General features: G+C 41.4%; 2 protein-coding genes across 2 annotated transcripts in view; one reads left to right on the top strand and one right to left on the bottom strand.

Moving 5' to 3' along the window:
• Nucleotides 1-964: 964 nt before the first annotated feature.
• Nucleotides 965-3,151, bottom strand: LOC135228463 (uncharacterized). Its single transcript, XM_064274326.1, has 2 exons — nt 1,784-3,151; nt 965-1,702 (listed from the first exon to the last, which is right to left on the bottom strand). Exon 2 carries the CDS (start codon nt 1,416-1,418, stop codon nt 1,020-1,022), a length of 399 nt encoding a protein of 132 aa, XP_064130396.1. The 5' UTR covers nt 1,419-1,702; nt 1,784-3,151; the 3' UTR covers nt 965-1,019.
• Nucleotides 1,102-13,379, top strand: part of LNPEP (leucyl and cystinyl aminopeptidase) — a 109,622-nt gene continuing 97,344 nt past the window's right edge. Inside the window, exon 1 of the mRNA XM_010589595.3 lies at nt 1,102-1,234. Within this exon, the coding sequence (XP_010587897.1) occupies nt 1,216-1,234 (19 nt within the window). The 5' untranslated portion in view covers nt 1,102-1,215. The remainder of the gene's footprint in view (nt 1,235-13,379) is intronic.

Raw genomic sequence — 13,379 nt, forward strand, 5'->3', positions numbered from 1 at the left:
AGGAAGCCGCCCAGCTGAGCCTGCCCCGGGGCAACGCGGCCCCTAACGGTTCTGTCTCAGAGGCTTGCCGGGGCTTCCTTGATTTGAAACTGGAAACAATGGTGGCTCAGGGCTGGAAGCCATGGCGCGAGTGCCGGGGGCCTCGGGCGACTACAGGAGTGTCGGCTCCCCGGGCCTAGCGCCCCGCGGCTGGCCCCAGCGTCCGCACTCCCCGGGAGCCGCAGGTGTTGATTTAAGGTCCCCTCGGGCGGTCGGCCGACCCATATCCTGCGGCACGCGCGGCCCCAGGCCGGTCGATCCGCGCCGTGTTTTGTGATCCGACAGCATCGGGAGGCCACGCCCCGAGCCTCCAGCGGAGTACGGCAACCCGGGCGCACCCGGGCCGATGGGGCTTCCCCCCACTTCAGTCCCCTGAGGACCGGCCCTTTGGGGTCGTTCTGCCGCAGGCGGGCAGCCCTTCCGAGACTCGTGGCGCCTGCTCCTTCGGGCCTTGGAGAACTGAGTTCTCCGGGGCCAATCTCCCCAAGGAAACAGAAGCTTATCCGTCTAGAGAGCGATTCCCGCCCGCTGACTCCCGCTGTCTCTTCTTATCTCGGTTTCAAGGCACCCCCTCAGCGTGACCGCTCCTCATGACGCCTTCCGAATTAGCCACTCCCTCACTCTCCAGCCCACCACCCTGATTTAATGTTCTGCGGGGGGGTTTACTCCAGTCTAACTAGTCACCTGGGCTTGTTTATTGTCTCTCTCTGGAACGTACGCTCCACGGGGCAGGGACCATGTTTTTCCGGCGCAATGCTGGATTCCCGGCACATTGGACCGGGCCAGACGCAGTAGGACCTGACATTTGTTGAGCGACTCAACACACTTCTTGTTAGTGGAGAGAACAGAATCGCTGGTCCTTCTGGCAGGGGCGGGACTAGTCTCGGCCCTGCCCCCGGCCCCGCCCCCGCCCCCAGCTCTAACCTTCTCCTCCCCCGCCTTTCCCCGAAGTCGGCCCCAGCGTGAGCCGCGCTTTTGCCTCAAGCCTCACTGTCTTTTTCTGCAGCCGCCGCGAAAACCCGGAGTGGAGGTTTCGTGGAGCGGCGCTGCCCCTCGCGGCACCTCCCCGGCAGCCCTCGGCGGCCGCGCTGGGCATGCTCAGTCAGCAGGGCCGCCTCAGCTCGCAGAGTAGGAAGCTTGGGCGCTCCAGGTGCAAGGAGCCGCGGTGGGGGGAAAATGGAGCCGTTTACCAATGGTGAGTGAGCGGCCCGAGGCGCCAGGGCGGGGGCTCGCTCTGGCCCAGAGGGTCGTGGGTAATCGGGATACGCGGGGTCGGGCTGCAGTCGCCCCCACCACCAATTTCGCGCGAGGGTTGGGGGCGGCGGAGGGGGACTGTGGGAGGTGCCTGGAGACTCGGCGGTCGGGCAGTGGTCGCACATGGCCGGGGGCTATCTTTGAAGGTCAGCTCCTCCGCCGGCCGGGGGTGGGGGGGGCGCTCGGGTGCGGCCGGGTGGGCTGGCGGACGAACGGCAAAGTTTGGGGTGCTGTGCGCAGAGGAGGGGACAGCGGGAAAGTTGGCAGCCGGTTTTGCCCTCGGCGAGGGCGGTGTCGATCCTGGCTCTTGGGCAGCAAGGGTTAAGCCGCGGCCCCTGCCAAAGCCAACTTCCCTAGTGCGCCGGGAGCTGTCTCCCTGTCCTTCAGCGAGTGGCCGGCGTGACTTCTCCTAATAGGGCGGGGTGGGGATGAGAGACTTAGTAGATTAATTTAGTGAAAGGAAGGGAAACTTGCGGAAAGGCTTGCTCACCCGTGTCCCATGCCGAGGAGGTGCCAGTCCGCACTGCCATCCTCCTGTCGCCGAGGCTCTCCGCAGGGCGTTCAAGCTTCTTTTCACCGGCTCCCGATGATATCAGTTTCAGTCGAGGACTAATTAAATATCAAGTGTCCGTCACGGTGATACCACGGTATTGTTTGAGGCGAGAGTTTAAGTAGGTGCCTGCGGGATGCCCTGCAAACAGCTACAGCCCTTTACTGGTGGCGAGAATAAAAACGAGGGCTTTTGTTTGGACTGGAAGTGCTGGAGTCACAAGATAGGGGGGGTGAGATATGTAACCATTTCGCGGAGTTGAGTAAATGAATTTCCTTTTAGGATAGAAAGCAGAAAAACTGCCAGCAAGGGAGAATTCACTTGAAAATTTGGAAATTCACCTTGTTATTGACAGGTGTTTTCGTGCAGTTGGTCGGTTACTTCAGGTAGTTGGATTATAGCGTTAATAGAAGCCAAAGGAAACACTGGTGGCGTAGTGGTTAAGTGATACGGCTGCTAACCAAAAGGTTGGCAGTTCGACTCCACCCGGCGCTCTTTGGAAACTGTGGGGCAGTTCTACTCTGTCCTGTAGGGTCGCTGTGAGTCGAAATCGACCCGACGGCATTGGGGTAGAAGCCGAAGTTTTGCTTCCGTTTGGGTGGGCCAGTTCCTACCTGAGAGACAAATATTTTCAGCTATATCCCAAACTCCAGCTTACATTGAATTTTGTGCTTCCTTCTTGAGGTCAATTGAGTATGCAAACTACTCATTATATTCTCCCTGTCCCTAATTCAGAATGCTTTATTCTGCTGCCATTTTTCTGTCTGTACTGTTTAATTAGACTTAATGAGGATAACTTTAATTTTGAATTCTCTTGCTCATTCAGATTCTGTTTTTAATTACTCAAGTTCTAAGGATAGTCTGGTACAGTTACTCAGAGAATTAAGGACGATTTCAGCGGAAAGGAACCTTAGGGACTTTAGTGTAAAATATGCTTAATGCAAGTAGTTAAGTCTTTGAAATGAATAGTCCAGAGCTTTTTCTTCTATAGGCTTATTCTTTCTTTGAGGTAGAATGCTTGGAGCCTCTGTATTTGTAGGATTTTCAGTGTGAGATTTCATGTAAGTAAAAGGCTGAGTCAAGATTAGGGCTATTTGATTTGGTGAACCTGCCTCTGTAGCATTGAAATACATTCTCAAGTCTTAAATTTCTCATCCCATAGAATATGCTTCTTTAGATGTTAACATTTTCAAAATTTTTACATTTGGGACAGAAACGCAGGTGGCATAGTGGTTAAGTGCTGTGGCTGCTAACCAAAAGGTCAGCAGTTCGAATCTACCAGGCGCTCCTTGGAAACTCTTTGGGGCAGTTCTGCTCTGTCCTAGGGTGGTGGAAAAATTCCAGAGAGAACAAAAAAGAAGCAATGCTTCAACTTCCATGTAGGAAATTGGATTTCTGATCCTTTCTTACATGTCTTTCAGATTTTCAGTCCATGCTGGAGAGACTTTGGCAGTGTATCATCTTAGTTAATGTACTAATCACTACTTGGTGTCTTATCTAGAGTCCTTTAACAAGAAGAATAGAAACTACAACATCTAAAGTCAGTAAGAAATTAGATGTTAGTGATCTGAGGTACTTTTTAGGTTTAAGGTGGACTGAGTATTTCATAACCTTTGAAGTCATAGCTATAGAATTTTCTAAGGTCTTCAGACATGACATGGTGTAGTGGAAAGTGTGTTTATCTTGTACATAATCCTTTTGAATACAGAGGATATGTACATGTAATTCTTTTATAGGTCTGGGTGTTCTGGTGCAGAGTATTTCATTATTCATACAATTTATAATTACAGGATTTTTCAGGCTTGGTATTGGCTTAGGTTATACATTCATTATCTTATAATAAAACCTTCACCACATACTTAGACTTTCTCATGTATTTCTTTAAGAGATATGTTGGAGCTTAATGAAGAAAGTTTCCGTAATTCAGGAGCACGTATCTTTCAGTTAAAATCTAGTCAGTGGCTTTACCCTCTGGCCTGCACATTTGTAAAGGAGGCAGATTTAGTTTTTGTCTTGTCATTCCTGCCTTCAACATTCACCTGTTCCAGTAGGACTTTCTGCACTTTTCCTGTGTTCTGTCAAAACTTGCTCCTGGTGTGGCCCATTTTTCGCAGGCCCTTCTCTGTCTGCTGATAGTGAGTTTATTTGATGAACACCTGTCCAAGGTAACTACTGCTACAACCCATTTAAAATGCACATCTCCAGAAAGGGCTAAAAAGAAGGACATTATGCCAGGAATTTGGCTCTGGGGATATTTTTGGCCTTGTCCTTGGGAGGGATTGCTGACTGTTGTTCTGAAGATGTGACATCCTGTCTTGTTTTGGATCTTTGGTGCCTTTTTTTTTAATGGGGAGAGAAGTATGCTGACCAGTGCTCAGGAGAGGTTTGGCAGTGATGTGTATCCTCTTAAGCAGGTGGAGATGAAACTATTAAGTAGTCATTTTCATATTATAAAAGATTTGATGGCAACTCCCTGGGTCTTTCGATAAAGGTACTGGATTAGGGCAAGTAATTTGATGTCTAACTTTGTTCTTATTTGCATGCAGGGCTGGGATATTTCAGAATAATTTAGGTTCATGTTAAGGAATACAGATGCCAGGGCTCACCCTCAGAATCTAAGTTAGTAGAGCTGAGGTTGGGCCTGGGAATCTGCAGTACATGTTGAGGATGCTACAAGTATTCACCAGAAAGGAGCTTTTGGGAAGTTGATCAGGTAAGCAAATTCAGGATTTGGGAAAAAAGCGGTAGAAAAGGACTTCTTCTGCTAGTATGTATTTTTTCCCTATACTTTTTAGCTGTCTAATCCAGAGGTTAGAAAAACATTGGTATTTTGAAGTCCTAGAACTAAAAACATAATTTAAACAGTTTGTCATTTTTTCAAATGAGCACAGCCCCCAAGAATCATGTTAGTATCATAGCCTGATGCATACTCTAACAAGAGGGACGTCCCAGTCTTACAGAATTATTTTTGTTTTCAGATTGGTATGCAGTTAAAAGCATTTCCCAACTTCCAAAATGGAAGTCTGGACAACAATTTAGATATTCATGGTTTGTAAGGCAGTATAAAATTCTGATTTCATCGTTTTGTCTTACAAGTAAGTTGTCATATAGGTATGCATTTCTTAAGAATTTTTAGCATCATCATCTGTCAAAAATGTGACCTTAACACATTTTTGTTTATATATTTTTTCTTATGTTATATTTTACCACGTTGAGAGAAAACCTTTAAGAAATGGAAGATCGTTGTTTCTCTGTGTGATGAAATAGAAATTCTGTTTTTATCCTTCTGTAGAGTTTTTTATTTCACCTAGGGGGAGTTAGACTATATAGGAATTGAGTGTAAGCAGCGATAAAGCCTACTGTTAACATCATTAACAGTCTAAGGTTGAGGCTGTAGGTAGAAACCAATCCAGTTTTTAACTGGAAAGTTCTTTGCTGTTATCAACTTCCAAAAAAGACTGTCTTGAGACCATTGATTATCACTTATCTGTAGATGATCCTTGAGAACTCAGCCTGAAAGATATAGAACTGGAAAGTTTGATCATAAGGAAATTATATTATATACTAAGGTTAAGCAAGGGGTGATTTCTTGCTCAATAATTTAGTCAAACACCATTTTTTGAATGACCATTTAACAGGTAGATTTCTGCCTAGCCACAGTTACAAAAAAACCACAAACCTGTCATCAGTAGTGTTAACCTAATAAGAGAAATGGATCAGAAGAACCTACTTTGGTTTTCATGCTAATATAAAAATATAGAAATGTAGAAGAAGTAAAGAAGCAGTAAAATGGTGTCTAGGACATTATTCTAATCATGAAGAAAATGTATAGAATTATTTTTATAACCTGTTCGTATAGCATCTGCAACCACTGAACCCACATCTCTACTGATTTAGTATGATCTTATTAGGAAAAAACAACGTTTTAACCCACTCTGTAAAAGCATTTAAAAAAATTGAGATATGGAGGAGTTTGGCCAAGGTTGCTCCAGAAGTTGGGGCAGCCAGAGAAAGGCAGTCTTTTTTTTTTTTTAATTTAATCCCTAGATGTGCAGCTTTTCTGAGAGTTCACAAGAAACCAGGAATGGAAATGGAGGGAAGTTTTGGAGCCGTTGTAGTGGTACAGCGTCTTGAATTCATAATGGTGTTTGTAGAGAAGGCTGCTTACTGCTCTGGTGTTTCTGGGCAGTAAATGTGACTAAGAGTAGTCTGTGTCCCTGAAAGGGTGGTCAGGCTTCCTCATAAAACGTGATCCATTGTCATAATCCATTTGGGATTATTCTGGGAGAAGACGAATTCTGCTACAGTGGAATTTAAAAGGAGAATTGGTGGTGAAGATGAAAAAAAAGTGAAGATTTGGGGCTAAGGGAGGAAGCTCATAGGCACAGAATTTCAGATTATACCTTAAACCTTGCAAGTCTTTGGCTCAGAAATGAGGACCTCAGGCCTAGGTTGGGGCACAGGATACTGTTGTATTTGGTTGAAAGTTAGAGTCAGGGCTGGAGGGGGAGTTGGAAGGTTGGTCTGGTTGGACAAAAGGATTTGGAGGGTGAGGGAATGAATGAGTTAGAGTCATTGCTAGGGTTTTAATCGTACTATCTTCTTTCATCATCAGAAAATTCATAGTCATTTGTAATGTTAGGACTGTTCATTTTTCTGAATGTAGATTTCAGGAGAAAAAAACAAAAAGAAATATAGAGCCATCTGCTTTGTGCAGCCATCCTGGTAAAAGTCACTGTTCTGTATTGCTTTAATTTTCTATGGATGTTTTTGGCTGAACAATGAGCCAATTAAGATTTTGTTTTGTTTTTAATTCTAACCTTAGCATCTAAATAAGGAGAAAACTAGTTCATTTGCCAAATAAAGAAAACTCAGGCTTCCAAGGGAGCTTAAAAAACAATGGAGAATTAAGTTTGATTGTAGGAGACCCTTTGAAGTTCTTTTCCTTCTAGTGTGTACTGCTTGATGAAGGTCATCCTGGACATTCCTCCCACATATCTCATAAATGCAGTCACGGAAACAAAACTTGAGCCAACTGTCTAAACCTCTCGAGAACGGGGTGGTCCAAAGTCTTCTCTAGTTTTTGGTGCTGTTGGGAAGGCCAAACCATGATCTGGGTAAAGGAAGTTAAGGAAGGCTTCCTGATGTTTCTGTGATAAAAGCTTCTTAAGCTGGGGAACAGGAGTATGGGGCAGTACAGTGAGAGAAGTGGTATGTCTGTGGTTTGGGTTTGCCCCTTACCTTCCTGCGTCACATAGCAAATTATGATCTGGGTATGTGGTAGTTTCCCAGGTGTCATTCGGTGTCATAAAGGAATTTTCTGGTGGGGAAAGATGCTTCAGGCCGTAGTATTTCTTACAGCTGAAGTTTTTATTTTAAAGAGTTTAAAATAATTGCAACAGTATTATACCATTCCAGGGACCTCTTTTGAGGAAAAATGTATACAAATTAGTGGGCATGATTGAAGAGAGCTAAATATTTAAAAGATTTTTCTTTAAATTGTTGTTGGTAGAAAGATTTGGAGACAGAAGTAATGTAATACTTATCTGCTATCCTTTTGTCCCGTAATTGTGAAAAGGCCCTCAATGGTTAAAGTAAGGCAGGCTGCTGTGGCCCTTGGGACCTAGTGGAGGAGCTAAGTATGCCCAGATTTATCAAGATTGCGTCTAGGAGTTTGGGCTGGTCCACCCTTGTTACACTTACTGGCTGTAGTTTCTGTACTCTTTAAACTGGAATGCTAAATGTCTCAGCCGATGGGGCCATTGACATGACATTTCAGTGTCTAGATTGGGTGGCTAGGTTAAGAAGACAACTCAGACTGATTGTAGGTGTATTGGGTATTAGTCTGTGGAAATAAGAAATGTATTGCTCTTTAAAGAGCAGCATCACTACAGGCAAACAGGCTACTGAAGGGCTTGGTAACTTTACAGTTGGAGGAAACAAACAAAAAAAACCAAACGTGTTGCCATTGAGTCGATTCTAGCTCATAGTGACACTATGAGTAGAACTGCTCCATAGGGTTTCCAAGGAGCAGCTGGTGGATTTGAACTGTCGACCTTTTGCTTAGAAGCAGAGTTCTTAACCAGTCTGCCACCAGGGCTCCAGTTAGAGGAAGCACACAAAATAATTCAGTGTATACAGGAGGGTGTAGTCTAATTTGGGGATTATTAAATGATATAGTGTGTTGAGTTAGATAGAAATAAGCATGCATTCACTAAAGCATGGCCAGCTTTGTTCAAGTGCTGTGCTTTGCAGTTGGTACGTGGTTTTATTTTATTTAATTGTTGGGAAATACTGTTGAAATAATAAAGACTTGAAGAATTCATGCGTAGATGCTTTTCTTGGCAGACAATGGAATGACAGCAACTATTGGTAGAAGAAATGTGGTTATTATCCCAGCCTTTTGGGTAATCTTTGCTATTTTTTTTTTTTTAAATACATTATTGATAAATAAACTGACCTTCACCAAAATAAAACTTGTTGCCTTCGAGTGAATTCATACTCATGGTGACCCTATTGGACAGAGTAGAACTGCCCCACAGGGTTTCTAAGGAGCACTGGTGGATTCGAACTGCTGGCCTTTCGATTAGCAGCCATAGCTTTTAACCACTATGCAACCAGGGTTTCCAGCTGACCCTCAGTCAGTTGTAAATTGATGACAAAGTAATTTCTGTGGAGATTTAAGATAGTCTTATACCTTGTGTTTTATCAGTCAGATAAGTAAATAAGAAAGTATTTCAGAGAACTATCAGCAAAATCATTCTTTGTTTGTATCCATCTCAGATCAAGTCTGGTAAATTTATTCACCAACTGAAGTATTTTCTAACTCATAAGCTTCCTGTATGTGATGAAGAGCTCTTATACAGATTTACTTTGTAAATCCCATTTGGTAATATACATTTTCTGTTAAATCACTCCCAGATATTCATTATAACTTAATGCCATATTCCATTTTGGTTGATAAGGAATTATGATCAATTAAAATGTCATTTTGAAACCATAACCAGGTAGTTAATGGATTTAATAATACTTTTTAGCTTTAGATTTTCTAAAGGTATTTGCTTCTATACAGATTTGCTTGAAAATTAGTGAGCATACTTAGACATCATTGACAATTTTAGGCATCATTTACAATTACCTTTTATAACTAAGTCTTTCCAAAAGATGCTATGAGGTTGTTCAAGGACTGTGGGATCTGTTTTACGAGGAAAGAATAAAAAATACTATATACAAAATAAAGATTATAAGTTTGATTGGGGGACAATTTTGATACAAATACAAACGTTGTTGTTGCTGTTGTTAGCTGCTGCAGAGCTGGCCCCCCACTCATGGCAACCCTGTGTGCAACAGAACAAAACACTGCTGGATCCTTTGCCATCCCCATGATGGGTTGTGGATTGGACTGTTGGGATCCGTAGAGTTTTCACTGGCTGATTTTCAGAAGTAGATTGCCAGGCCTTTTTCCCTAGTCCATCTTAGTGTGGAAGCTCCACTGAAACCTGTTCAGCAACATAGCAAAATGCAGGCCTTCACTGACAGATGGGCAGTGTCTGCCTGTGAGGTGCGTTGACCGGGAATCTAACCAGTTCTCCTGCACGGAGGGTGAGAATTCTACCACTGACCCACCAGTGACCTCAAATATAAACATTAGGATAAAAACATTAGACTAGGAAGAGAAATGGAAAATTGGAGCTAAAATAATTTTATTTTCCTCCACAAGGATATTAGCTAGCTTTTAAATGAGTAAAATGGCATATCTTTATGTGGATTTTGATCATTGTCATAATGATAAATAGAAGGGTAAAAGAGCCAGATGCTCTCAGTATGCACTCCTGTGCTGTTTGTCTGAATTTTTTAGCCTGTGGAATATCATGTTGTACCTGATGACTTGATGCTTTTCCGGTGTTCTCTAGACAGAGTTTTAATTACAGCGTTTTCCTATTGACAGTTTTTTAAAAACTTTTTCATAGGTCCCGGTGGCACAAATGGTTTGTGTTCAGCTATTAAACAAAGGTTGGCGATTCGAAACAACCCAGTGGTGCAGGGGAAGAAAGGCCTGGCAGTGTACTTCTGTGAGGATTAAAAACCAAAACCAAAACCAAACCCATTGCTGTGGAGTCGATTCCGACTCACAGTGACCCTAGAGGACAGAGTAGGACCACCCCATAGGGTTTTCAAGGAGTGGCTGGTGGATTCAAACTGCCGACCTTTTGGTTAGCAGCCGAGGTTTTAACCACTACGCCACCAGGGTTCCCTGTAAAGATTACAACCAAGAAAACCTAGTGGAGCTCAGTTCTATATTGTGACGCATGGGGCCACCATAAGTTAGAGTCAGCTCACTTGCAGCGAGTTTGGTTTTATACCCATTAAGCAAATAATTTAAACTCAGTACCCATTAAGCAAATAACGCTCCCTAGCATCTGGTAACCACTAATAAACTTCTGTATCTATGCATTTGCCTATTCTAGATAATATATAAGAGAGATCTTACAATAGTTGTCCTTTCATGTCTGCCATACTTCACTCAACCTAATGTTCTCAAGGTTCATCCATGTCCTAGCTTCATTTCGCTTTATGGCGAGTAATATTGCATTGTATGTGTATACTACATTTTGTTTATCCCAAATGTGTCTGTTTTGTTGATGGACCACTTGGGTTATTTCCACCTTTTGGCTGTTGTGAATAATGACGCAGTGAACGTCGGTGTACAAGTGTCTAGGTCCTTCCTTTGGAGTCTTGTGTGTATATGCTGTGGAGTGGAATTGCTAGGTCATACGGCAATTCTTTAACTTTTGTGAGGAACAGCCAAAGCTGTTTTCCATAGAAGCTGCACTGTTTCACATTCCCACCAGCAATGCGAGAGGGTTCCCATTTTTCCACATCTTCACCAATACTTGTTATTTTCCATTTTTCTGATAATAGCCATCATAATGTATGTGAAGTGGTATCTCATTGTGCTTTTGATTTGCATTTCTTTAATGACATGGCGCATCTTGTGTCCATTAGTTATTTGTATAGCCTTTGATCATTTTATGATTGGGTTGTTTCTCTTTTTGTTGTTGAATTACAAGAGATTTTTAGATATTTGGATCATTAACCCTTATCAGAGATATGGCTCTTTGGTATTTTCTCCCATTCTGTAGGTTGTCTCTTCACTTTTGTACATAAAGTTCTTTGATGTACAAAAATTTTAATTTTGATGACGTCCAGTTTATCTTTTTGTTGTTGTTGTTGCTTGTGCTTTTGGTGTCATGTCTAAGAAATCATTATTAAAAACAAGGTCTTGAAGGTTTACCCTAGTCTTCTAAGAATTTTATGCCTTTAGTTCTTATTCTTAAGTCATTGATCCATTTCGAGTTAATTTTCAAATATCGTGTGAGGTACGGGTCCAACTTCGTTCTTTTGAGAGTGGAGATCGAGTTGTTGCAGCGCCATTTATTGAAGAAGACAGTATTTTTTAATGCCTGGTTGGTTGGTAGTATTCAGTGGATATTATTAGTACTTTATAAATTATTCTAAGTTTTGCATTTTTCCTTAGTTGTACATTCTAATTCTATTGCAGATAACAACCCAAGAAAGTAAATACAGAAAAAGTATATATAGAGGAAGAGAAAATATTTCACAAAGAAAAAATATTTTTAGATGATGAATGCTTTGGGCTTAATTCTGTTTTATTGGAACCAGAGAGTTCTGGGGTTCAAATCTATCTCCTTCTCTTTTGGTAGTTATTTTCCTATTGGATTACTTTCTTTTTACATCGTGTTAACATTTTTTCTTCATCTCTTTTATCAAGGCTAAAAATATAATAAACCAAAATTACTTCCCATGTCTCGTTACCGTCTATTGAAGAGTAGGGAAGGGGGTCAGAGAGAAAGTATTGATTGAAAATTTTAATACAGATTCTTTTTGCCTACTGTTTTAAAATGCCTCAGTTAACATTTTTTTTAATTTGTTTTGTTTTTTACTTATGCCCATTTATCTCTTTTTCAAAAAAAAAGATAATAGTTTTTTAAAGCTATCCCCCCAATAAATACATTAAATAATACTCTAAAATATGCCTTTACTGTATGCTAACTTGTTCCAAACTTTGTTCTTAAAGCTGAAGTACAGGTGTGAATGCAGCATGGTTCCTACCCTCCAGGAGTTTACATTGTGGTAGAATTAGTAATGTTTTTAAAAAGATTATTGACATAAACACACAAATTAGTATACCCTCTTTGCAATTTGTCAGACCTCAAGAAGCATAGTTACCATCCCACACCTATCCCCTGAAACACATTTGGCTTTGTACTTAACAATTTTAGTTTTGAAAATCTGTTTGTGAATAGATTTCATTTTGTAAGACTACACATAGTGTAACATAATAACGAAGAGCAGTTGAGACTGCTTACATTCACATCCCGGCTCCTCACTCACTAGCTCTATGATTCTTTAATGATATTACCAGGACATCTTAAATTCTTTAATAAACAAAAAACTAAAATGTGCATAAAAACTCAAAACTTCTTCTGGTATCAGCAGTGTTCTATAGATAAATGGTGATTTGGACATATTCCAGCCACCTTGACATTTTGAAAACTGGGGAAGAAATGGTATTTGTTGTATCTTAATTCTTTACTGAAGGCTTGAGGCTGGTATAGGAGAACTCTCTCCCTTTCAGATTTATTAAAAATTACCGTGAATTTGCAATACTTTCTGAGAAGTATTGTCCAAGAGTTGAATAACTGTTCATTCCTACATCCAATTTAATTCTGGCCAAATGTGTTTTTCTGGTTTCTTCAAGCAGATACCTGATACGCAACACCTTATTATTCATACAAATAGAACTTCTTTCAATTTTAGACCAGGTTTTAAATATATTTTGTCCATTACTAGAGTTGATATAGTTAAGAATTTAAGATCAAAAAGGGGTAGTCTTAATATGAAGGTAAAGAATAAGGGTAATTCATAAACTGGTAACAAGGGCCGTGTTTTAGAGGCGTCAGGAATGCAAATAAACGTGTATAATATAATGTTTTTAAAATTGTAACTATTTTGTTATGTTTCCTCGCAGGAAGCTTAAGAAGAAGCTAGTTTCACTAGCAAATTTCTATTTCTGCTAGTGACTATGACGCTGTATTAATATTTTTACTAACTGAATGTAACTTGGCAGCAACTTTTGGCTCTGAGAATCCATTATAAATTATGGCAGTTTACCTCCCTATTGCCATCCTGCCAGAAGTCTGGAGTTTTAATTTTTTTTTTCCTCTCGAAGATATTATTTTGAACTTCTGAAACATAAAAGCTAGTAATTTTGGCCAAACAGCAAGGTGAAGAGGTGAAGGATGTGAGAAATGATCCTTTAAGTATTTGGTGGCTAGTGTTCCTAGAAACCTCAGGGTAAAGAAAATTGTAATTTTCCCACAGGAGTAAATTATTTGGAGCCTACTTTCTGCCCAGAGATGTACAAAGAAGCATAAATGACGTTATGAAAGCAGAGGCACCACTTCTTAGGACTCCATTTTCCTAATGGTCAAAACCACATTTCGGGTTCTAT

The sequence above is a fragment of the Loxodonta africana genome, chromosome 2 (genome assembly GCF_030014295.1).
Source record: "Loxodonta africana isolate mLoxAfr1 chromosome 2, mLoxAfr1.hap2, whole genome shotgun sequence".
NCBI classification, from domain to species: Eukaryota; Metazoa; Chordata; class Mammalia; order Proboscidea; family Elephantidae; genus Loxodonta; species Loxodonta africana.

Excerpts from the sequence above, each read along its gene's own strand:
- LOC135228463 (XM_064274326.1), bottom strand. The coding sequence starts at position 1,418 with ATGTGCGACCACTGCCCGACCGCCGAGTCTCCAGGCACCTCCCACAGT.